Genomic DNA, 26,628 nt, shown 5'->3' on the forward strand with positions numbered 1-26,628 from the left:
CGTTGCGATCTGCGGCGCGAGACGACGCGAGCCCGACGATTTCCAGCACAGATTTCACGACTTGCCTTACTCCTTGCATCTATATAATTAAGCTCCCATGCTTAGGAGTCTGATAAATCGCAAGTAAGTGCACACATTGACACTACGGGAAATAAAATACTACTAAAATGCGGAATGCATTACGACGCACAAGTTATGCAATTGACTTTTTACAATGCCACATGTCGGTACATTGGTGATTATCGACATATTCGTAATTGCGGCTGTGTCCGTTGCTTAAATCTCGACTGAAGTCGCGTTCAATAATCACGCGTTGTAAAGTTAAATTTCGAGTCGGCTGCTGCACGGTTCAGCGCGAGGTTGCGAGAACGCCATCGAAGCTTGCAAGTTTGTCGCCGGAAAATCATGCGGCGGTTTTCGTTTGAGAGCGAGAAGAGAAGAGAAACTTCTGCCGATCCTTCGGCGAAGAAGAAGCGGGGAGGGGAATTTTCCACGAGTGACACGAAGCCGAGCAGCTCTCTCCTTCGCTCTCACGGTTGCGACGCCTAAGAGAAACCGGAGGTGGCGCCTGGGAGGAAGGCTTGGCAGAATTATGAGGGTAGAGTATGTTGGGGGTGCCACGTGGGAAGAAGCTATGCCTCCCCTGGCGCCGTCAGATCGTTCCCCAACGGCCACTCCTGAACTAAACTGCTCCGCTACCTATCCCGAAGTGCCGTCTCCCACCCTGAAGTTGGGCTTCCTCGCCGTACGCCTTAAGTATGTGGATGTCGCAGCCGCATGCCGCTTAAATCTCGAGACTGTACTTAGAAATTTAAGAAGAAGTGGAAGTGCGGGAAGAATCATTTACTCGGCACTCCGGAACTATATCATGCGAAACGCTCGGAGAGGAGAATGCAAATGAAAAGTTACGTAAAAAAAAAAAAAAAAAAGAAAGTCGCACAGTTCCGCGTGCAACGTCGGCCACCTCGTCGTCCGCCTCGTGTTTTCGCGATTGCACGAGCGGCAAGCGTTAAAAAATGCACGCTCGCACATGCTTCTTTCTTTCTCAACAGCGCGACGATAGGCGGGGATGTATAAATCGCCGAGGTTGCTCGAGCGTGTCTGGCGACTTTGCGTCTCGAATACATCGTTGATAGCGCCGCCGAATCGACTCCTCTATCGGGCGGAATTTATTTCTGACAGACCGACAGCGATCGCAGAAAGTATAACGGACGCGTCCAAAACGCGCGCGGGCATTACGCGCGCCGGCTCCGGTGATAGAAGCTCGCGTACCATCGCACCCACCCCCGCTATCACCCACGTCGTCACGGCTAGGAGAATCGCAGGCAGCCACCGCGAGCGGCGTTCCGACGAGAACAGGAGAGGAGCACGGGAGATGGGTTCGGGTTTGTGCCACCGGCTCTGGAACCGCAAACTTTAATGCCGGCATTACTTTTATGCGCGACTTTATGCCAAGTATCCCATCAAATATATGACCCGCACTCCCGCACGCTTCCCGGAGGCTGGTGCGCGCGCGAGAGAGAACACCCTTCTCTCCCTACTTATCCTCGATTCTGCTCCCTTCCCCCCCCCCTCCGCCCTGCCGACCGTACCGCGCCCGCGCGGTTAAATTATTGCGAATAAAACTTTATACTCAAATTACCTCTACGCCAACTTTATCGCATTTCGCCGGTGCTGGGGTCGCCTAGCTTCTCCCGCCGCCGCCGCCGCCGCCGTCGCGGTAGTAGAGCGTTCTCCAACCTCCGACGTTTCCCTCCGCCGAGGGTTGGTGACTGGGCGGATTTAAATTCTCCTCTCGCGGATCGGGATTAATTTCTTCGGATCTCTCGGCGCGCGGTCGTTCGCGCGGTCGCGGCGGTTTAATCCTTTCGAGACATTACGCGGCCGGTTACATTGCGAGTTAAGTTTCCATCGTACGTCACTGAGGATCAATGATCTAGTACTTAGAGGAAAGTATCCCGGACCGCCGACGGGCGTGGATCCCGATCGCGGCGTGGGCGAGAAGAAACGATCGATGGTTGTCAATGAGTTCGTATCGCTCGTTAGTGCATGCGCGAGTGGGTACCGCGGGGGGGGATTTCCGGATTGCGATGCTAGCACAAACAATCTGTAATTGTCAATTATCGTGGCGCTCGTTAGGCGTCGGCCGTTATTGATCGCTCAAAGCGCCGGTGGATCTCGATCGCGCGGCTCGCACGCGGAGAAAGAACGTTTTATCAGCGCGGGAAACGTGTTTCACTTCGCGACGACTTGAATCTTACACAATTAGTTTGATCAATTGCACCGATTATATATTGAATATATTATTGCGGAAAAACTCTCAAATTTCTTCTACAAATTTCACAATAATAAATTTACATTTTACATAACGCCGACTTCACTGACGCAAGTTTTCTGAAAAGAGGTCTGCGGGCTCGCGTTGAACTCGCAGAACTCGGATGGCAGTTAAATCACTCTCTTACGGCGCGCTATTCTTGCAAACAAACGTCGTCGCATTTCACCGACGCCTCCGTTTTACACGTCGTTTACCGCGGTACCGCGCAAACGTCGAAAATATGGATGCCGAAGGTGCTCGAGCCGAAATTTTCCATCGCCACTCTAATTTTCCGCGAAGCCTGACTTTAACGCCGTCACCATCGTTCGCGCGCCTTCGATGCTCGGATAATAAAACGAGAACGATTTAATTCGTCTCGGCGCGCACTCGACGACAGGATCGAACGATTCTGTGCGGTTAAACGCGCGCTAGGGCGCCGCGCGGCATTCGCGGCGTTAATGCGGAGCTTTAAAGTTATTACGATCCATTATATGCCGTGGCGGATTGCGGGGGATTTCAGGGGACTTTCAGAGGATTTAGCGGTCCCGGGGCAGATGCTCCGTCCACGGCCCACGAATAGCACCAGAACGGAACTCCTCTCTCGTTAACTCGAAGTCGAGAGAGGGATTCGGGGAGACGGAGGACGGCGAGCGTCGTGAAGCAGCGAGAGGGAGCGAGACGGAGCCGAAAGCCAGCAGCCAGAGTCGCAGAACTGTTCCGCCGAGCTGTAGACACAATACGGGACTCGCTCCACGGCCATTGTACGCCCTTCAGAGCCGCACAATGGCTGGAAAAGGTGTATCCTGATATTCCGCCGCCTCTCTCTCTCCTTCCCTCTTTCGGGAGAGAGAGAGAGAGAGGGAGGGAGGGAGAGAAGCTGTAATGTACCCCGAGTGAGCGCTACCTTGCGCTTCCACACGATGCACCAAGGTGTGATTCTTAAACAAAGGCAACTCGCGACGTCAGAGTTTGCGTTTTTATTCATCCGCGCTGCGCAAAATTTATATTTTCATAATACAGCACCTTGTCAGTAAAAATTCGTGATATTACATTGTTTGAGAAAAAAATCGACGCATCTCAAAATAAGAATCTGTAGCTAGTGAAACTTTACACACTATATTGGTGGAGAAGATAAAGAAATATCAAAACATGATAATACGAGAATTACTATATTTGTTTAAGAAAATCTTCATCTTCGGCAAAATTTATTTCTCGCGTATTTGGCCAGATATCTGCTGAATTTTACGAAACTAGAATTATTTTCATGCGTCGCTTCTTTCGTCAAACAGTACAATTTATACTATCAGATTAATCTCTGCGTTACAAAGAACATATTTAAATATTATCTGGAATCGTACGAGAAGAATCGCCGTGTAATTCGGAGAAATGACTTTATTCGTTCCCGATTTTTTTATACTTCTTAGGGGTACTCTCTTCCCTTCTACTCGATGGTGCCTCTGCTTCTCAGGTTTTGTCAGGTATAGATTAAAACGGTGCACTATGGCGTGTCTCAGTCATTTTGATGAAGTGTCCCCCCCATCGCTCGCGCGCACGGGATGAGTATATTATTATATCTGGGGACGCGCGGGGGGGTGCATTGTCAAACGCCAGCTGCCGGCTCCGTGTACACAACTATATTAACTGCGGCTGTGCCCGGCGTCTGGCGACACAATAATCCGCCGCGCGCCTGTGCATGTACGCGCGCATACACGTACGAAACGCCGTGCAGCGTGTTTGTGTGTTTGTTTGCGATGCCGCGCATCCCGGCGACAAAAGCTGCGCTCCCAACAATGATACCGGCGAGTCAACAGTCACCGACGATCTCTCTCTAAGCACAATGTAACACGCGATTTATAATATATCGTCCCTCCTCGACACCTCCCCTCGAGACGGTCATGGGAAGTCAAGAGGACGGTCTAGATTCGCCATTATACGCGCGGTGACCAGGAATGTGATTCGTGCCTGAAGCCGCTGCTTCGCGCGCCGTTCAACCCTAAACTCAATGACGCAAGACAAGGTCGGGCGGAGATAAATAATTATCCATCGCCGCGTACGATATTAATCACGGCAGTGCAAGGAATGCACCGGAGATCGTGGCGTAGGTCGTGGGAAGTGACACTGCGATTTCGCTGTACGATCGTTCATCGCGATCGATCGCGGCGTTATCGCGCCGCAATCGAAGCTTTCCTGTTATTATTACTCGTCGGTGATGAGTAATTAATAGCGGAGCATTCGACGGTTCATTAACTATCAATCAATCCGATGACCGAGTGGATGCATTAAACGTCCGTTTTCCCGAGTCATCGCGCGCCGTGCGGTAATCGCATTTTTCTCTCCCGCGATCGAATCCAATCACGAAAATCGCACCGTCATAGATCCGACAACCGTTGGCGGGACGGGTTTGTCAAAGTCTCGGTTTCCGTGTCCGGTCGAGCAATTTCGGCGGCGCAACGCGCTCTCGATGTAACTTCGGTATTCCAGCTCTCGGCCAGGAACAAAAGGGACGAAGCATTATGGGCTGGCGGAGTAGGCGACCATCCGGTTTCATTGCGGTTCCGTCTGTCCTCTGACGTTTCCACGGCAACCTGGATCCCGTGCGTCGCCGTCGCCACCGTCGGCGCCGTCGGTTGCCGCTACCATCGTCGACGTCGTCGTCGTCGTCGTCGTCGTCGTTGTCATTGTCGTCGTCATTGTCGCCGTTTCTCGCGGCCCCAAAGTCTCTCTCGTAACGGTTTCCCTCCGCGCGGGGGAGGAGGAACCGTAATTGTAACTTCATTTGGGGCTAATTTCGGCCGGAGGGGTATGATGAAACGCGGTAATAATTGCGTTATCCAGACAAAGGACGGTTATGGATACGCGCCGCCGCCGCTGCCGGCGTTTCCAACGTGGGAGCTACCATCCCCCGGATCCTCCGCCCACCCCCGAGGGTGCTGCCGTGCCGGATAATGTAGGAGGGCCGCCTTCCCTTTCGCTCCCGCGTACCGCAAATATGGCTGCTTTAACGAAGCCCGCGACTATGGTGCACCATATTGTTCTCCCCGCGGCCGTGTGTGCGCCGCTATTCGCTTAAACACCGACATCCCGTCGCTCTTTCCAGCAGAGGGACCTTTGATTTTTACCTCCGCCGTTCAAACACAGTTTCGTTCGATATTTGTAATCATACTCGGTTCGATATTTATAATCTGATACTGATTGTACTGTTACATTTTTTCAAGCGAATGGTAAATTGAAAAATAATAAATTGATAATGAAGCAAGATCGGTGATCTCGTCATCGTGAAATTTTTACAAGACAAAGCAGTTTTCCGATCTCATACTGTCGAGACAATACGTCAGCCGATGCGGCATCCGTCGCGGGAATTGCTCGTCCGTCAAGAATACGAAATGGCAAATCGATCCCTTCTCGGCGAACGGGCTCGAGTCGAAATGACAAATGCGACGATTTGACGGCTTCCCGGAGGTGGAGAGGAATCCTCCCGCGGTGTTGTCGCTGGAATAGTAAATAAGCTCTGTCGGGGGGTAGGTAGGCAGGGCATTATTTATGGGGATGTAATTTAATAACCGAAAGATGAACAGGGAGATACCGGTGACGTCGGCCGGAAAGCCGAAAGTGGCATGAAAGTAGCAGTCGTCCTATTGGCCGTCCCTGTGCGTGCCTTTTCGCGTCCTCCACGAGAATTGTCAGCCATATGGCCCGGACCGCTCCCGTGCCGCCACCTCCGGCGGCAGATTCCGGGGGTGCGAAATGATATGGAAGTAATGGAGAGCAAAGCGATGCCCGGTTGCGCCTCGCGCCGGGAGATTGAGTCGCGCGATAGGAGCGGAGCGGACGCTACCGGCGCGAAAGAGCGATGACAGATTGATACAATTCCGGCGAGGTTCGACGCGACAGATTTCCTGCCAACTGTTGTCGCCGTCGCTGGTCATTACGTCGAATTAAAGCCGAGGACGCGATTGATCGCGCGTGTAGATCTGCTTAAATCTTAAGTGAACTTTATTGTACTCGAAATTTAATTTGCCGATATATTAAAAATTAGTAAAAAATTACGACGGAATCAGTAAAATTAACAAATTAAAATAGAACGCTCGAGTCACAATGAAATCGCGCAAAGAGGCTGCAAAAAGCTCGACATCCGAGCGTTGTCCAAGGCTTTAGTATGCCGCGCGAACGGAGAATCCTCGACCGGAACAACAGGAAGTCAAGGGAGCGGCGGCTTCTTCCCTTGGCCCTGATATCGACTCCGTCGTAGCTTGCGGCTTCGGGGGCGAACGCGAGAGGCACGCGAGAGCGTGACGTCGGAAGGCTGCGTCGAGGAAACGAGAAGAAGGAGGCTGTGAACCCGGCGTAAAGCTCTCGGGCGAACCTCGCTCCTTATCGATCTGCTCCTGAGACTTCCTCCGACTAAGACGAGGGAGAGAGAAAGGGATCGACACCAAGAGAACGAAAGACAGAGAGAGAGAGAGAGAGAGAGAGAGAGAGAGAGTGAGTGAGTGGTTTGCGAGAGGGGCGGTGGGCTTCTGCGGGTTTGTATACGTGTAAGATAGACCTCGGTAGAGAGCCGCCTACTCGACCGTGACTCCACAGCCGAAGCTGAGCCTATCAATATTTCCTCCCGAAATTCACCGTAGCTCCTCTTCGGCGATACTTCTCTCTTTATACATTCTTCTTCGAGATTCTCCCGCTTTCATCCTCCTCGGTGTCGCGCTCTCGCAATGCACGCGCTCCGCTTTTTCGATCACGTGCGAAATCTGTGCATTTTATATTCTTCATTTCTCTTTTTCTCCTTTTCTCCGGTTCTCGTGTTCATCCGCGCTAAGCGATTTCCGATTAATACTCCTCCGATCCGCTAAATGCATTAAACGAATCGACGACACGAAATCCCTTTCAGTAAAAGAGAGAGAAAAAAAAAACGGCATTCTCTCGCAAGAAGCATGCGAAGGAAGCGTTCTTTTTTTAATCACGACCGGCGTTCCGCGATTCATAAAGAGCGCGCAAAGAGAACAATAGGAAGAAGTCGCTGCGTCGGCGTCTTCGGCGAATAAAGAAGAGGCTCGGAACTGTTAGCGTCCAATCTTCTCTCCGTTTTTCGTCTGTTTTTCCGCTCTTCTCAATCCCGTCTCATACACGGGATATATAACTGTTATTTTTCGCGAAAGCCACTCCATTATTGCGCTCTCCTCGTCCGCCTTTTTTACCTCGCGCCGTCTCCGCCGCTCTCGCTGCTTCTCCTTCTATCCCGACGCTTGCGGACGGTCTCATTTCGAAGTGCCCCGGCAAAGCAGGACAATACATTATATTAGCTGTATCATTATTTCTCTACCCCGAAAGCTACCTCGAAGCTAGAAAAACCGGGACACGCTCATAATGGTAGAAATCCCGGCGCGCTACGGCCGCTGATGCACCCAGTTCCTGTTTCTTCGCGGTAAAATCCTGCTTGATATCGAGAAACCTTTCTGTCTTTCTCTCTCTCTCTTCCTCTCTCTTCGTACTCTTTTTCTCTAAACTAACTTCCAGCTGCGCGCCGAAGGTTCGTCGATGAAAGCACGATTCGATCGATTTCCAAGTTTTCGCTCGCTATTCTTTCCCATCTTCGCTTCTCTCTCCCTCTCTCTCTCTCTCTCTCTCTCTCTCTCTCTCTCACTTCACCAATTGCCTATGATTGTTTAAGAATCGCCGTGTTGTTTGCGAGAAACACTCGTACGAAATAAAGCTGTAAAGCGTCAATCTCTGCGCCGTCATGCCGTTCTTACTTTCTTCTCTCCGAAACGCATTGTCATTCCGATGAATTCCGCGTCTGTCCGTATCGGACTGGAACCATCATGCTTTCCGCATCAACGCTTTGCGAAATATAGTCATTAAGAATCCGTCTCTTTATCAATCGTTGCCGAATTAACGCGTACGCGCCGAGCGCGCGGCTATTTTCCGAGGGGACACGCCGCGCGAGTTTCTCTCCGCAAGTCGCCGAAACGGAAATGCACTTACCCGCGCCGAATGGATAGGGCGGAAGGAAGGTTGCGGGCGCCGTACGTGAGTGGGTGATGGTACGTTGGATAGGTGCATGTAGATAGCGGAGCGAGGTGGGTAGATAGGTTGGTAGGTAGGTAGGTAAGTATCCGCGGGGTAAGTTTTTCCAGGCGATCTGCTCTCCGGATTCAGATCAATACCCGCCATCTGGGCCCCGGGTCGCGGGGGGGAAGACGGGGACGCGGAGGAAAAGGAGTCGCGGCGGCGAGAGAGGAAGACCGAGTGGCCGAGAAGGGTGGCGGCGGAAGCGAGAGGGAGCGCGGAGTCAGGAGGAGACGAGAGAGCGTGTGCCGGAGGTGGGGCCGGAGGTGGAGGAGTCACTCGAGCAACAAGCCACCGCCCGCACCCTCGACTGCAATCCTAGACACATCGAAAACCTCGGCCAGAAAGTAATTCCTGTACCTACATACGCCCGCGTTTCACGCTACCGTGACCGCGCGACGCGCGCGCAGCGTAGGAGTGGAAGTACGCGCGGGAGTACCTCTTATAATCGCGGGAAAAAAAAAAAGGAGAGCGATTCCGACGAAAGGACGATTGGAGAATGCGACGGTGAAGCGTTGATTGCTTTCCATTTGAGTAACTCGCAGTTATGCGAGTTTATTAAAACTCTCTCTAGTGATGCAATAATTACTTTATGCAGGTTGAGCTCTAATTATCATATGCGAAGAAAAATGTGTGACGTATAAGAAAAAAAAATAAATAAAAAAGAATTATCACGGATAAAAAAAATTGATTACAGAAATTGAGAATTGCTATTTGACGGCTGAAGGAATTTTCTCAGCAGCAAAAATCCTTGGAAAAGAATAAATCGCGCGCCCAATCTTGACCGACCTGATCCCTCGCGCGCGACCGCGCCGCGGAATTTAAATAAGCGGCCGCGCACTTACGTCGTTACGTGGGTGCTAACTCATTTGCGTGCGTTTCCATTAGCGGCTGCGGCCCGCGGAAATCGCGTTAGTGGATTTCACTTGCTGGCAATTCGATTCGCATTACGCTCCATTTCATTAGCGGCTGCGTGTGTGGGTGAGACGCGAGATTGAGACTCGGCGAGTGAGAGAGAAGGAGAGCGGACCGGCGGCGGCCCTTGTGAAACGGGCGGGAGATAAGGTCTTAAGTAGCGACTGATTAAATCTCGGGACATATGCGAGCCCCAATCAATGGGTACCCCGGTGTCTCCTTCTCCCGATCTCTTCTGCCCGCCCTTTCTACCCGCGCATTCCTCTTCCCGCTGTGTGTACTTTTGTAGCCTCTCTGTTGGCCCGAAAGGGGACCGAGTCGTTCAGTTTGCGCGGTGCTGATACGCTGTAATGCCGTCCCGCGGGAATTCGCTCCCCGTCGCCCTCGTAAGGGCGGTCTGCTCTCCCTCCCCTCAACATTGTACTCGTGTTCCGTTGCTCGCCAACGCAAAAACACTTGAATTAATCGGCCCGAGTCCCGAAGGAACCTGCGAAAGGTCAATGGGATCGGGGTGACCGGACCGGGTGCGCACTTATCTCGATGCACGCGCGAGGGTGCACGCGAGTTCGCGCGATAACCGATCGCCGGACGATTGGACGGAGCATATGTCGCGATTCGTCGAGTAATCATCGGGAACGACGCTATTTGTCCGCCTTCGGTCGGCGATTAGCGAGAACGCGGTTACATTTCTCGATAAGACGCGGATTGCTTTAAATTGCGCGGGGATAATTTTGTGAACGAAACGTCGACTTACCGATTGATAGAGGAGACGGATGGCACGTTGTCTTGCGAGCAAATGCCTTCGGACAGTAATCTGTCCCGGATCTCCCACGCGAACATCGTCGGATTGTCTCTCTTGTAATTGGCGATCGCCTCGACGACCGGCGGCGTTGCCACCTTCGGCTTGGAGCCGCCTATGACACCAGCCTTGAAGCTCCCGGTCTCATAATACCTGTTAAATCAAGAAATTCACATAACATTATAATCAATTCTGGTGAAAAAGAACGCGGAAGAAAGGCTCTTCGATCGGCTCTTTAAACTACACTCGAAAGCGCGGTCGCCGACAAGAGGTCGGTCGCCAAAGTTCGCCAAATTCGCCTCTCCTTCTCTTTCTCTCTTTCGCACTATCACGGAACACGGGCGAGGAAGAGGGGAAAAAGAGAGAGGAACGGACGTTTTTCCCGCGGTGGGCGGCCAACGTCGGAATAACGAATCGCCGTCCAGCGGCGCGTCAACGACCGGCTGTTTTAAAACAAACGGCTTCTGGCCTCCCGCTGTTACCTCCCTTTCTCTCTTTCTCTCTCTCTTTCTCTCTGCCCTTCGGACCTCTCCTCGCTCCCTCTCGCTCGCGCACTCTTCTCCCGGGCCTCCCATCGGCGGGGCGCGTATGCAACGCGCGCGAGATGGGCGATCGCGATTGGCTCGCCGTGAACGCGCCCTTTGTGCTTAATTAGTTAAATAATATCTTCGCTCGTGCTTAAATTCAATTACGCCGGATAGCCCGCAATAATGGTCCGCTTGTGGGCCGCCTTGATGGATGTGGGTCCGCCGCCGCCGCCAGCGTCGGCGTCGGCATCGGCGTCGACTCATACACACTGGATATTTAGTCAATTTCACGTACGTGTGTCCCTGCGTAGAGATGTGCCGCGTGTGTGTCTGTGCGGAACATGTACGCGCACTCCAGTATTAGACCTTCGCGTTTTTCGGTGAAAAATATTTGCGCGAATAAAAGCATCGTAACAGGTTTTTTGCGTTGCGTGTCACAGGAAAAATGGAGCTCGGATTGCTGAGTCGAATTATATTCGTTTGCGACACTGATTCTTTATATGAATATTGATTGTGGCGGAGGAATGAAAGTTCTAAAATTGTAACATGTTTCTATTATTGCGGCACGAATTGTATCTCCCGGTAAAAAATCTACCATTTTCTGAAATTGCCTTCGACATTGTATTAATCTATTTAGCACTATTTTATTATACGATCGTCGGAATAAAACGGTCGATCGTGAACCTGTGCCTAAAAGCATTACACGATCGGGCGCTCATAAACAGGCCTGGGTTACGCCATCCCCGCGAAATTATTACGATCATATCTGGTGTGAAGCCCCATTGCAGGCCCACATGGCAATGCTCACCCGTTGATACGTCGTCCCCTTTGTTCCGCCTCCACCGTGAAATGGCTATTAGATCGCGCGATTTTTCAGACCCGACCTTGCCGTCGCCGATGCGTTACTCACCCTTGCCGCATTAATTCCGATTTAAATGGATTCGAAACAGTCTTGCGCGAAATCGAAAACGCCACCTCCGTGGAAAAATGGCATTATTTACGCCCATCGTTACGAGGCCGCGCTGCCTTGTGCCGATTTTCACATTAAACGTCACGCTAAAAGGCGCAGCGTTAAATCGAGGAACACGCCTACAATCATAAAACACATTGCGGAAATTGCGTTATATTCGATCGCTAATTGAGTTACAAATCGAACATTGGCAATGTACAATGTGAACGAGCGAAGATGCGTCGCTACGTTTCGCGGGAATCGAGTCACAACGCTTTGCGCGGTCCCCGGAATCCGCGGTGTGTCCAGAATACACAAGCGGGCTCGCAAACGTGACACAAAGAACGATGAAACGACGACGACGACGACGATCCTCTCGCGTTTCTTCCTTCGCGACCCTAAAGAAGAAGAAGAGCACTTTGTGTCTCTCCGCGGCGACGGCCGAGAAAAGGTTTTCCGGGCAAACGGGGGGATGGACTCGATTTCGTGGGGTCACCTCGGTGTCGGGCTTTTCAACGCCGGCTTCGTCGACGATTTTACGAACCCTCGCTTCGGCTGAAAAACTGGTATCCGGTCTCGCTGTATTTAGATTCGGCGAATCGGCCGTCGCGGCGTCCTCGTCGTATCAGTGACGCGTGACTGCGTAAACCGCGCGTCGCCGCTAACAACGTCGTCGAGCGGCCCTAAGGCCGTTTTCGCCGTACTTTCGAGCCATAAAATCGCATGCCACATACACGACGCGGAAGAACTTTGTACTTAGCTTGAGCACGAGCGTCGAGGAGTCCGCGTCTAAATTTAGCAACGCGTAAAACACAGACGCTCGCGTCGTTCGCGCTGTCGGGCTGTTAACAAAGTTGCACTGCTCCCCGATTCTTTGTGACATAACTTCCGGATCCCGCAGTGCCGGGAGAGTCCCCGAAAAGGTTTAAATTTAATCTCCAATATTTTGACGCGCCGGCGAAATCTGAGCGACGGATCGCATCACGCGCGCACTGCTAATGACAAAGTCTCGTTTCTCCGATTCGATCGCCGTCGAAAAGAGGGTCCGAGCCGGCGAAAGGAAGAGGAAACGGTAACTTTAGCCGCGCGGCGGTAAATAACTCCCGTCCTTTATTATGCGTGATTCGTGAAAGAGCGCGTATATGACAATGATATTCGGCCGGCGCGGGGGACGGGAATGACATTCGCCCATCAAAGCGGCACGAGGCCACCCGTTATGTAGCGGCGCGGGGCGAGGGGGGTCGGAGGGTGGAAAAAACATGGAAACCGCATATCGTCCGGGCAACCCCGCGTCGCGAGAGCGAGGGGGCCGGTTCCTTCCTTCCGGCTTCGTCGTCCCCCCGTCGCGCCTTCTCTCTCTTCGGGTTCGTTTGCCTCGCGCGGTCCTAACAGCGTCTTTAATTAAATCACTTCGACGAGAGCGGTCTCTTCTCCCGTTTTTTGCCTCTTCCTGTTTCCGCCCGCGATTCCAACGACCTTGGCCACTCCGCGACGCGGAAATTGCGGTGTTGCGTTTGGCAAGACAAACTCGATTTCCTCTCGTAAATCACTGGCCCTTCGACGACGTTGTTTGCCTCGTTATCCGCTCTCTCGACTTGGCAAATGCGATTTTCGGAACGATTATGTCTCGGATGTCTTTCGGTTAATTCGCCGCAGAATATACTTATTCGGTTGTGCCGACAAAATAGGTTGCCTTTTTCGACAAATAAGATAATATTTAATCTTGAGACCTGATTTTCTCGAGAACTTGGCGCGTTTGCATTAACGATCCCATCTTGCGCGCCGCCGTCGGACCGAGGTGTGTTCGACGGGAGACTGCGGTTGTAACGGATACGTGTGTCGGTACTCACCTCGACAGTATCTTGGATACACAGCCGTGAGATACCCTGAGTTGTCTCGAAATGTCGCATGGTCGGACGCCGCTGTGCGCGAGCTCAACGATCCTCTGCCTGACTACATCCGGTAGGGGCCTTCCGTTCACAAAGACGCCACCGAGCTGGTTGACTCCGCCGTGACCTGGAAAAACGAAGATCGATAACGCATTAGTCGAGTAGATCTCGGCAACTTAAATCCGACAATAAATTGCAATTTTCACTGATTAAACTCCGAAGAAATGTACAATGTATGAATATACGAAGAAAAGTGTATACAAATGGCATTTGTATACACTTTCGTCGATTTTGAACGGCGTTAATGCCGGATTTGAAAGGTCGACGTGTCAATCGTGCCGTGAACAATCTGCCGTGAAATCACGGCGTTAAGCGCGATTTGAGTGCGAATCGGGTTTCACGCGCGCGCTAGATTCACAATCGTTAAGGGAAGCCGGCAGAACGGATCGCGAACGCCAATGTAAATCTCCTCTCGAAGCGGTCTATCGCCGCGGAATCATTCCACTTGACAGATTCCGTGGAAGAATGCTGTACCGTTCGCCGGCGGGAACTTTCTACCGAGAGAGCGACTTGTCTCTCACGCTTTATTGATTTTAAAAGTAATGATTCGTTGTGTTATACCTTTGCATCCGTTCCGAATTAATCCCAATTGATTTGGGAAATTACGCATAGATTTATGACGCGTCGTAATAATGATAATGACGTAATAAAGCGCGCAGGCGGGATGCGCCGCGTGCACTTTAATATTTCAGTCGGTTGATCATTTTCGCGGCATCGAGAAACGAGTTCCAGGGTCAATGTTGTGCGAGAGCATTCATTATTATTAATTTACCCCCCGCTGCCACTCGAGTCTGCTCCACGGCGCCGCGTTCGCAGGCTTCATTTTCGCGCATTAAAGCCGCCTAACGCGATAAGTTGCAGCCAATATCGTAATGGAGGGTTCTGCGTCGCGACATATGTCTCTCTGTTCGTGCCACTGCACCGATGATTCGATGATCATCGTTGTTTTCGACGACCCCTCGGCGACGATGAGTTAAGTCGGCCACTGTTGCTCTTATGTCGAATATTTTCTCCCTCTTCGACACTTGTTCCGACAAACACATCAAGATAAGTGCAGTTGCACGAGATCGGAATATAAAATTCCTAACGCTAATTGAGTTAAATATTGCAATTATTTTTACAAGATACTAAAGTGAAGCAAATATTGCAGTGTCTTTTCCAAATATTTACATTTGCATTTATGATTTAATGTGCAGCTAATTCAAAGAAATGAATCAAACGAGCAGTAACGAGCGGCATCGCCGCCGTCGTCGTGCGCACGTTTCCATTCGAAGGGGGCTTTCGTAATTACGATAACACCGTGAGATCTATGAGGCGTGAACCGCGACGTTTTTTTTCGACCGTTCGACCGTATATCGCGTCGCTCACCCGATGATCTCGCTGCCGTCGCACGAAGACAATGAGGTCTCCGCGATCATTACTGGAAACGATACGCGCTTTCCGGTCGCAAATCAATTCGCTCTCGCGTTTATGGTCGCATCCCCCGCGGCGCGGCCGGTAGTCAGGGGGATAGTCGTCGGGATCATGGTGGCATTGCCAGGGCGAAAGCACCATGACTACCCTACACGCGCGCACACACGCCGTCACGCCTGCTGACCACAGCTATACGAGGGCTCTGGGTCCGGCCTGGACCACCCCCGAATCGACTGGCCACCGCCACCGCCACCGCTCGCTACTACGGATTTCGCTGCCGTCGCTGCAAACTGGCCGCCGTGTCGCCGGAGCTTATTGCCGCCGCTCCGTTCCGCACTTCTGTGATACGTCGAATCAAGAGACGTCGCAGTGTTCCGACTAATCCTGCATAGTGTTCCTATTATTGCCTTTACGCGCTGCAACTTTTCCCGCAGCGAGAATATCGTATCAAGAAATGCGGGATTTTATTTTGCAGAAAGTATCGTAGAGTAAAAATCGGAATAAATGGAATAAAAAGACCCGACAAGTCGATTGTGCTCAGGCAAAATAAAATCAATGATGTTTATTTTATTCTCGGTTTTATCTTTCTGATTTGCACAGTGTGTTTTAATAGAAATATATTCCATGAAAGCGCCATTTGATACGATGCGCTCACGATCATCAATCAGCATGCAATTTCGTCGAATTATATCGAAGTTCGTGACTCGATAAAATCGGTTTTATCACCATTTCGACGGGCAATCGGAGAAAGCCGATAGCGATTCCCAATCAATCGCGATTCGAGCCGCCGGTATAAAAACTTGGATGCAAAATAAAGCGACCTGGCTGAGCGCCGAGCTGCTGCGGACTACTTCCGGACGAACGCGATTCCCATCGGCCGAGTCGCTATTATATTTTCATTACGAACATGCCGCGTCGCAATGGCCACTGCCACGTTAACGATATCCTTGAAATCTCGTCGCGATCTGAGATGATCGCGAAATGAGATGTTGATCCGGTTTCCGTTATCTCTCATCAGATCTCATCAAAGCTAATTCCTTAAGATATTTATGACGCACGGCATATTTATGCGAATATTTACACGTTCTTGATATTAAGATATTACACAGGCAGGCGATAATCGTAACTGCAAAAATATGCAGGATTAATCCGAATGTGTATTGCGAGATCTGAGAATTTTATTTGTTAAAAAATCCCTCGATCACACATGTGCAACTTGTACGGTTTCCCCTGCTCCACTTTTCTACGCTCGCAGAATGAAGCGACCGGTCCAGAAGAGTTTCCAGAGCCAATAAAATGAGGCCCGGTGATACACGATCGGCGGCTCTCAGTGCATGTGTGTATATATGTCGGAAGCCAAGAACTTTGATATAGATTCCCGTACAGTCACTCGATATTTCTCCAACATCGCGCTGCTTTGTTCCCGTATTACATTACGCCTCGGCGTTACGTATTGCCGATACGCCCGAATACGACGGACTTTATTACTCGATGGCTAGAAAAATACGCGCAGAAATGCAATTCGTCGATACGGCGTGCGTTACTTGGAAATTTTATGGGATCGCTCTCGTATTCAGATCGGTCATATCGGTAATTGCGAAACGTGTGAACGTTCCACTAATGTCATTAATGATAATAAAGATTTTGTCGAGCTGTTTAGTGGCAATATATAAGCTATTTAACGAATAATAGTGAGATAACGTATTGCGATAGAGAAAAATTCCAGTGCTTCTAAAGTTTTAATGTTGTAAAAACATTTAAGATTCTCTACAAATCGATTTTACGATATAATCCGACACGACCGATGATCGTCGCCGTCGTTCTTGCTAATGCTTCATAATTATTATATTCCGTCAGATTTAACGAATGTCCATAAACGGTACGCGCGGTGATTCCGAATGCAGCAACTTTAAAGCGATACTCGAACTCGTCTAATTAATATGGTCCGACTGCTAATTGGACGGAAAAGCCCGTGGATTGGCTAACTTGTTATTTCCGTGTAATGTTCCAGATAATCTCTCGCGTGAAAAATTATTCAGCAACAATTTACAATTATACTAAATTATGAATTACAGATAATTACAGATTATTCGTTTAAATTTAAGTTCTGGAAAAATGCAAGCGGATTATTATAAAAGCTACGATATCTCGGATGCGCACAATGTTTCTCTAGAAATTTAGGAGAAAAGAGAGGCCTCCGCAAACGGCTTCTACGCAAATCGTCAATTGCAACGATTGCGGTTTAGTTTTTCGTCGGTGTCGGTACCGCTACGGCTCGGTTAGCGATCGAAGGCCATCGGATTTCTTGTTTTCGCACTCTCGTTTACCCACCGACACCGCGGAGATCTCGCGTCTCTTCTCCGTCTGTCCTGCTTGTTCTATTTAATCGACGGCAAACTCCAGGAGAAATCGTGCGATCGTTTTGCACGCAGAAACGCGCGTTTCGCGGTTCTTCTTGCGTCGGCTGGCGATATCCATCGACAATCGCATCTACATTTATGCGCAGCTCTCAATCGCGTTTCTTATATAAAATATAAAGAATACAAACGATAGATTGAAAGTATCGGAAAAAACTATCCGTAAAGAAAAACTTCTCAGCCACAAGGTTAGATTCATTTATAGAAGCGATTAAGATCGTTCCGTCATGGTTGTCGCTTGACGCAAACAGTTATTAATGTGAGCTTAGAATTGAAAACTAGAATAATAGAATCCTGACGCTTGAACACACACTCGATGCTATCGAATGTAATGTTGCGATCAATCGGTCGCTTGGCGAGATAGCGGAAGAAGTGAACTCTAAATAAAACAACATTATATCAATAAATCTTAAAAGATTATAACATAATCAAGTTTGAAATGCATCGGATATTAGCAGATTCGTGATTAATCTCGCTTCCAGCAGCCAGAGAAAAAAAGAGAATGAAGAAAGGATTGCATTAGCGATAAGAGATATTTAAAATATAAGGAGCTGGATATCTTACAGGTGTAATATTCCATCATGTTCTGATTGTATCGGTAGGCACTACTCAGAGTAGTGCTGAGGTCCATCGCGGCACTTCCGGGCCCGACGGCCATCGGGGATCCAGGTGCCTGCCTTTCCCGGAGCGTAGCAGATTTATATGTAATATGCGAGGCGCATGTGAAGGACCGGCGGTCCTATTGACCGCCGATAAAGACTTCTCGCGCGCTCCCAGAAGTGGCTCTCGTCCCTTTTTTTACGCGAACGAGGCAGGCCGGGTCTAAGGCGACGCGGTACAATGACTGTCATCAGGAGCGTCTTTGTGCCGAGCGACGGGTGGCTGCTGCGGACACCCGGTCGGCCGTCGCCTCATCTTCGGTGAATCAAGCGCCGAGTCCTGTCGCGCTCTGTCCCGTGAAAGAGAAGTCGAGTCTGATGTACGCGAACCTCGCAGTTTCTCGGCACCACCATTCACAACATCGTCCGAAAGTGTTCGGTGTTCGTTCGAGTCTCACGTGTGCGAACTTCCACTTGCGCGCTTTTACAGTACCAACTCCAACTCTCCTTTCCGCGACAGATTATTGCACGTAATCCTTATGCAATTCCCCGTTCTTATGCGATTAATGACGCGATTGAAAGTACGGACGTTTCTTCGACAAGCGTGCGCGATACACTTCAGATATGACAGTTGCACATACTGGACGGGAGCACTGCTCTTATCGTTCGCCACAATCACCAATCCAGCTCACTGCATCCAATTGGTCCAGTCGACACCCGAGTGTGTTTTTTCCTCTCCGTACGTCGCAATCTGACAATTCATGACATGCTCAACGTTTCAGCGGACAATCAATGTTTATCACTGTAGTCGATGAATAAACGCGCGCTGAGATGCGGATTTTCTCAGGATGGTGTCGCAGAATGCGTTGCGTCATCCGACGCAACGACATTCATCCGGCGCATCATTGACAGGTGATGAACAATCGTGAACTGGTTTACCGGACACATAAAACAAAGAGGCCGAGGGCTCAGCGCGAAATTCTTCGCGGATTCGCGCGTATCTTCAGGAGGCAGAGAGAAGAGGCACCTCTCGGTCTCACCGTCTATCGTTATCGTTATCAGCCGCCGCGGTAACTTTCGCGCCTCCCCGCGAAGGAAGCGGTGTCGTGTCGTGCCGTGCCGTGTCGTCACGGCGTACCGGGCCGACGACGTCGTGGAGCACGAAGGTGGCTTCTGCCGACGGACACACGTGACTTCGGACAGCTTTTCGACCCCCGCCTCGCGCCGGCGAGCTTTCATCCCCACGCGGCGCGCGACCCCGCCTTTTGCATCCCTCGATCAGCATCCAGCCCGGCCCGATTGGTCGACGCGACGCGGCGCTCTGGTGGGAGATCGCCCTGCGACGAGGGGTTTCTACGGAAACGGCGGCGGCGTCGCGCGGGATAACCTCGTTATTGGTATCGCGGCGGCGGGAACGGGACACGGTGGGCTCGGGCGCGCGCGGGGCGCCGGCGGCGGGCGGACGAGAGGCGGCAGGGCGGAGGACGGAGGATCTTCGAGGATGGTAGAGAGACGAAGGCGAGCGCGAAATAAACGCTCGCCGGCTGGTCTACCGCCAACAGTCCCGCGCGAAATCACGCGGCGCACACCCCCGTGAGCACTGCTTATTCATGAGAGTGTCCCTCTTCTCCGCGAGAAGAGAGAAAAAGAGAGACGGAGAGTGGAGGTCGTACCTCTTGGGCTCCCACGGATACGATGTCGCGCCCTATCGATTTTATTTATTTAAAAGTTACCCTCCGTCGCTCCAGTTCCTCTCCTCCGCACGGCCGTTATTACGGCGCGCAGCACTCCGTCCTGCGGAATTGATCGCGGCACGCGTCGATCACCGATCGATGAAAGAGAAACCGGAGTGGGCGATGAGGATAGAAGCGCGCGGTGTTAAGGGTGAATAAAACGCGTAGTTCGTCGATTTGTCGTTAGCGATTTCACGACAAATTTCGCAGCAATCGCGGTCTTCGAATTTCGCACAGTTTTCGTACACTCTCCGTACTTTCCATGAAATCGCTCCGCTGACGACTTTCCTTTTCGATTGTCTTCATTTGGTTCTTCGCGTCGCTATCATTTATTCACTCTATCGATCCTCGTTTGTAAAGAGCAGTTTAGAGATATCGAATGGCAATAAACTTGTTTACCGTCGCAGAGATAGGGACAAAAAGGAACAATAGCCGGATGAAGAGCCATGCAGTCAAATATTTAAAAATTAATGCTGCTCGACTGGTGTATTGCCAGCGATGCTACGCCAGAGATTACACGTTTCTCGATCATTCCTTCTTCAACGGGGAAAAATTTAGCGAAATTCTGCGGCCTCTCGTCTCGAAGTATTTTGCTTGTCAATTATTTTTTCTTTTATTACTTACGTATGCAGTTTTATAAGAATCATTTTTCGCGTGAAATCTTTAGTGGTTCACTAAAATGCGACGACGCCAAGAGCAATCTGAAGATATTTTGGCTTGGTTCGTAATAACTGTCCAGACACGACGTTGCATACGACTCCCGTTTGCATTACGATGTTATAACTTGGCACACTGGAAGGATTAGGCTCTCAGAGCGTATCGCGCGACGTCCCGCGGCATGCATCGCCGCGACTAATTACGAGACTGATTACGTGGAGACAAACGCCGTGGACGCCGCACGCGGGTCGCGGAGGGATGGCCAAGGTGACCGAGGGAGAAAAGGGCCTCGCAATCTGCAAGTCGCGAGCGATAGGGTGGGGAAGCCGAAGGTGGGGCGCGGTGTATACTGGTTCACGAACCGGCGTACTCGCTCTCCTGCGACGCGTTCCTTGGGAACTTATTCTCGGACATGATACGTATCGTGAAATATAGATACTTATTCGCCGGAAGAGACTTGCAGTTTATGATGCTTAAAAGTTCGAACGCTACCAACCATTCGGCGTTCGCCGCTCGTAAATACATCCGCTCGTCTTTATATTATTCATATCTTTCGATTCATTTCTGTTTTATTCGTACGTATTTGAATTTTTTATTAAATTAACTAGAGATGAGAACATTAAATTTGATCAAATTCTCGAGCAATACTAATTACAATATATAGAACATAAAATAGAATTCTTATAAAAAAAAATAAAAAAAATATACATATATATATTTATTTATTTCGCACCGTTGGGAGTAGCAAACGGGATTGCCGAGTGCCACCACCTTACTAAATTATTACGCTGGGAAGGACTGGAGCCCCCGTTCCGAGCCGCACGGGCCGGATCGCCCGGAAGATGCGGTCAGCCATCGTCGTCGGTGAGACCGTCGCCGGGCCGCGAATCTCACAAGGGTCCGGTTTACATTCGAGTGCGTTCTTTCGCGATTTCTTTCTCTCTTTCTTCCTCACCCCGCCCCTCCTGCCCCTTGCCACCATCGTCGCCGCCCGCTCGCTGACACTAGATACTCGAGATCGCGAAACATTCACGTGTGCCTTGTCAAATGGTGTCGTTGCGCAACCGGTGTACGCGACACCGACACTCGCGCTCGGGCGAGACGAAACTTCCTAGCGACAACATCGTCGATCCGGTCGTCGATTCGTGAGAATATCGAGGAACTCGCGCGAGAAGTCGCGCGCGTACAAAGTTACCCGACTTTCAAGACGTATGTGCGAGAATACTTTTCTTTCTCTCCTTTTCGTCCTTTTTACTTTCCCCGCAGTTACAGCAGCTTTAATTCAGCAACGAGGAATAAGATTTCTGATTTCCAGAGGAGGACTCTATATAAAATTCCCTCATTTGCATGGTTCTTTTTTTCTCTCCGCAAAAGTGACACGGTGATAAACCAGTTTTTCGCGTCAGGTCCTTCGAGAGACGTCGAGGCTTATTCCCGTAAAAATTCCCCCTCGTAAAAATTCCTGCTTCACCTGACGCGTGATCCTCACAGGGCGAGGAGCAACCATTCGTCATTACTACGCCGGAGAACCTAATCTCCCGAGGATCCCGCCCGAGATTACGCTTTGGCATATCATTTGCCTGAACGAACGAGCGACCCTGGCCGCGTTGACGGGTAATATGTCCTCTACATGATTGCACCAGTGCCCGACGCTGAGACGACGCATTTGTAGGCGAATGGGAACGCACCGTGGACCCAGAGGCCTGACTGCAAGCCCCGCTGCGGTGTGGGGGCGGCGGGAGAGTGGGAAAGCGTCGCTGCGGTGCGCGCGGGGGCAGATGCAGATGAGGTCGTCGCACGGGGTGCATCGATCATGAGGGTAATGCGGCCGCATCGCGCTCTTGGCTGTCCCTAATCAGTGCCCTAGGCGAGCTATCCTTCCTAATCCACCGGCGGACCGCCGCATTAATCTCCTTTATCATAGCGCGCGAGATCGAGGAGTTCGCGGAGCGAACGGGACGTCTGCGAAATTGACGGTGTTGTTGTCGATGTCTCGCGTGATAAAGCATCTGTCTTTCTCATCCGTTGCGATCGCCGGCACGGAAATTAGGTCGGCGATCCGTGAGTTTCTGAAAAAAAGTCTGGCTTATCGGTTATCGGGAATTAGAAGGGTAAGGATCGTGCGCCGCGACTTAATTCTGTAGTATCCAAGGGACATTTCCCATTGTCGTGTGGAATTTCGTAACGCGTACACAAAAGATTTGCCCCCCTCTCGCCCGGACGAAGGCTCTCCCCGGCGGCGATGTCGGCGGGAGGAAGGAAAGAAAGGTGGGCGGCGATAACTCACGAGATTTGATGTAAATAGCGCACTTACTTATTCGCCAGTGTCGCGCGGCAGAAGTTAAAAATACGCAGGGCGAGGTGAGGGGCAGCCCGCGCGGGAAGGGAACGAGAAGGCGACTTTTTTGCGTAATGAAAGCAATCAATTCAAGTCCCCGCCGCCTCCGCCGCCATCCCGTCGAGAGTGGTAGTCGCGCTCTCTCTCTCTCGATTCTTGCTCCCCCGTTCTCCCTTACGTCGCTTGGTCCTGTTAAGGACGGACGAAAAGGAGGCAGCGACGGTGGGTAGCGATGGCGGTGGTGGCTCACCCTCGTTTCACCGCACCGTGCCACCCTCTTCTTTCTCGCCACCCCAACGGTGGCCGCGACCACTTTTGTAGTCATCATAAAATGCCCTGCTTTCAAGTTCCGACGATTGCTACTCTTTTTTTTCCCCGGTCCTCCCATTCCGGGGGTAGCGCGGCGGCGGAGAATAACGAAGTGGGGATCGCGCGAGGCAAAGAAGAGCGGGGGAGGGTGAGAGAATGAGAGGGGGCTACTGAGGTGGCGGTTAATCCTGAGCATTCCTGCCGGGAGACGCGGGTATGGAAGGACGATCTCTTTAAAAGAGCACTAAAGTATCGTTAATCTTAAGAAGAGGAGCTCTTACTTTCGCCCGGACGGACCGGTTAGACGCGTCCGCTTGATACAGAAAGAAATTGCGACGCCGTGAAATAAATCCTTGTCGTTTCGCGGAAGTTTGCCGGCGCGAAACAGCGCGACGGTATTTTATTAGTTTAATCGTAAATTTTTGAAAACTCCGGCAATAACATTGAATTCTGTCGGTGTGATGCTGTAAGAGATCTGTTCGGTATACACGTTATTTCAATAGTCGGAAAAAATATTTCCAAAGTCAGTGAATACCGATAATTGTATACGGAGCGATTAACAATTAATGTTGTACGTGACATTCTTTTACCGACACAATGATCTCAACACACGCGTTACGTTTGTCTCTCGGAAATACGTGATAATGTTACGGAATAGGATTTCTCGGCGACAGACAAAGAGGCTATCTTCCCGCGGGAAATGCTAAATGTCAAACACACAACCCTCCGCCGTTCCCGCGGGAACTAAAGGCCATAGCATCATAATATGATTACGTTCTGTTCGTTATCCCCTTGTTTAGACGCGATTATTATTGTGCGTCGGCAAATTTATGACAATGCGTAATACCAAACGACTCGATTGTGCAAAGCAATCTACCATTTTGTCCTTCGTTTAGTCACTTTTTCTTTAAATTTAAAAATTTTTTCCTATTTTTGAAATTTATGCAAGAAGTTCATAAAATACGAACATACTTTCTCTATATTTTTTTTTTATGTCTCAAAAGCATTGTGTACTTATTTTTTAAAATATTGACTTATGTTTCTACGTAAACAACAAAGGTAATAGATACCCTTTCCGTTTCCTGTTGTGCGAATATCCGGGAGAGAAATTGGGTCTTCGCGTTTCTTGCGAGCGAGCCGCATTCTAGGCGCTCCCTGCATTAAGCATGAATAGAGCTACGGTAATGGCTAGAAGAAGGGTTATATCGCGCGCACATAAGGGGGACGCACTTGAGTGGTTTGTCGTCGTCTTGCGGCGGGTGGAAAATCCGACGGAGAACTCGCTCTAAGTATATAACAGGACGACGAGGGGTGGCGGACGTGGGTCACGTGCTGTCGCGTGCCGCGATGGTCGCCCGTGATCTATGCGCCGTCACCGCACATCTCGCATATATGGAAATTATTGCCACGCAATCCGGATACGCCCTTTCCTCGACGCTGCACTATGTGCGCGCGGACCCATCTCGATTTAACAGAGTATTTTAAAAGCTATCGATCGGCGACGATGCAAGCGCGAGCGGGCCTCCGCGCGCTCGGATCTCGATGCGCCGCGCGCGAATAAAAATTCTTTTGCTCGTTAATCATCGCGGGGACATATTGCATCTCGCGTCGCATAGCGATATTTTACTCGTCGCAGTCAGCTTTCATAAAAATTTCGTACGCTGAGCGACGTACGGCTTTATTTCATATGTGTTTCGAAATATTGAAATGAAACCAAATTCACAGAGCACATCTTGTTTCGTACAGATAATGCTTGTAATTATATAAACGTAAAGTATTTGAAATCATCACTAATTTTTGCGCGAGATACGCAATGATTGAGGGGGGCAACAGCGCGCTTCGATCTACCAGGAAAAAAGACGGCGGGCGATCCTCCACGTCGTCTAAAGGTGGTGATGCGGTCGTGAATAAGGGTGGGCGGTGTGCCTCCAGGGGGTTTAACCCGGGGGTTGGTGCATATTTCACGGTCTGTGGTCCCATCTCGCGGAGACAATCTGAACCAGCGTGGATACATCATCGCGTGACGCCACGTAATAACGTCCTGGACCACAACGAGCTCCTTTCAAAACCCTCTTATTTATTCATCTCACCTCATCCCGCTGCCTCGCTCGCTTCTTCGTCCTCTCGCTCCCTTTCTCCAACTATACCTCAACCCTCCGCCCGCCGAGTTCGTACCGACCCTCTCGGCGTTACCCTTTGCGACTTGGCAGCGCTCACTTTTCTAAACCGAGGAGAAATCTCTCCTTTGTAAGAATGTATTCATTTTTCTTCCCGAGAATTGAGAAAACTTTCGCGGAGCAATACTGCGACGGAGTAATGTTCAATAATAGAGAAAGATGAGAGAGGGATCGTTTCAAATCTTTCCCGATTCAATTATTCAAGAAAAATATAAGAAGCTTTTCGTAAGTTACTTGCTCGTTGCTTGAAGAAAGTGAGTTATCATCTGTAGCTTGTCGTTTCACGTTACATATGTACGTAGATGCACCGCGAGCTGGCCACTTCAAAAAGAAAATATTAATTGAGCACGACATATTGCTCACTGCCTCGCATTCTCCGAATAGCGTCTAATTTATATGCGAATTCTCGCAGCGCTCCTCTGTGCGGCGCGTCTTCGCTCTGGTTTTAGCACCAGATGTTGCTCGCAACGTGCGTAAAGTGCATCGACGAAATATCGGTGTCGAAAACACGGAGGAAGAGGCTGACAGGGTCTTTTTTCAACATATATTTGTAACACGCGCAATATTATTCTAATGCGTAACACGATATTTTTTATTCATTATTCGCGCGAGGAGAAATTTGCAATCGCATGACTTATGATAATATTTATACCCAAGTGAATGATAATTCTCGAATGTTTAAATAATAATAGAGAAGTGGAATAAATGATGGTGTCAGATCTCGTTTGTCGACGGTGACGAGCGGCCCTGACCGTTAAGATAATAATAATCTCGCGAGCACACAGACGGGCCCGCGCGCGAGAGAGCGTATACACCCGTCGCACACGCACTTGGCTCCTCTCGCGCGCCGGCAGAAAAGCTATTTGTCGGATGACAAACGAGCGGCGGGCTACGTGGGTGGCTTCGGCAGTCGCGGGAAATGGTGAGCAGCGCGCCGTGTCGCCGCGTGCGCTTTCGCGCGCTCCTCGGGCCCGAGGGCGAAACGAGCTTAACTGGCGAGCGACATGTGTGTACCGTACCGTCGATTTTCTCTCGATCGCCGCTCGTGAGCGGCAGCGAGGAAAGAGGACCGTCGTCGCGACTTCCTCCCGATTGCGACCGTGCGCGTCCGAGCGCGACCGCCGCAAATTCAGACTCGGCGGTCCCTGCATTGCGGCCAGCGTGCTAGATCAGAGCAAGTATCATAGCTCACAGAATGCGAGGGAGAGAGAGAGAGGGGGGGAGAGAGAAACCGGCTGCAGAGCGGATACATTTCGGTGGCCGGCGCAGTAACGCTCGCGCGCTCACACGCAGGCACAGGCGTGCGTATATACGTGCGGCCGGGAGGCACATAATGTCTAATGGGGGTGATTGTGCTCGCGCTCCGTGACGGATCAATCTGCCACCCCCTTCAACCCCCTGCGCCTCTTCCTCTTCCTCCGCCAACATCCCCCCAGGCCGAAGAGCGAGAGGACCGTCAGCCCTTC

The 26,628-nt window shown here is 50.7% G+C and overlaps 1 protein-coding gene across 6 annotated transcripts in view; it reads right to left on the bottom strand.

The window, feature by feature from the left end:
• The window catches only part of sv (shaven), a 154,951-nt gene that overhangs the window by 16,253 nt on the left and 112,070 nt on the right, over positions 1 to 26,628 (bottom strand). For 5 of the 6 annotated variants that reach the window (XM_067359862.1, XM_067359865.1, XM_012373231.2 and 2 more), the window contains 2 exons: positions 13,421 to 13,586; positions 10,050 to 10,247 (listed from right to left, as the gene is read on the bottom strand). In XM_067359862.1, coding sequence (XP_067215963.1) covers positions 10,050 to 10,247; positions 13,421 to 13,586 — 364 coding nt within the window. Of the gene's footprint in view, positions 1 to 10,049; positions 10,248 to 13,420; positions 13,587 to 17,913; positions 19,096 to 26,628 lie in introns of those variants that run through there. The other variant, XM_067359866.1, reaches the window with a different exon arrangement.

This window comes from Linepithema humile, chromosome 7 (genome assembly GCF_040581485.1).
Source record: "Linepithema humile isolate Giens D197 chromosome 7, Lhum_UNIL_v1.0, whole genome shotgun sequence".
NCBI lineage: Eukaryota > Metazoa > Arthropoda > Insecta > Hymenoptera > Formicidae > Linepithema > Linepithema humile.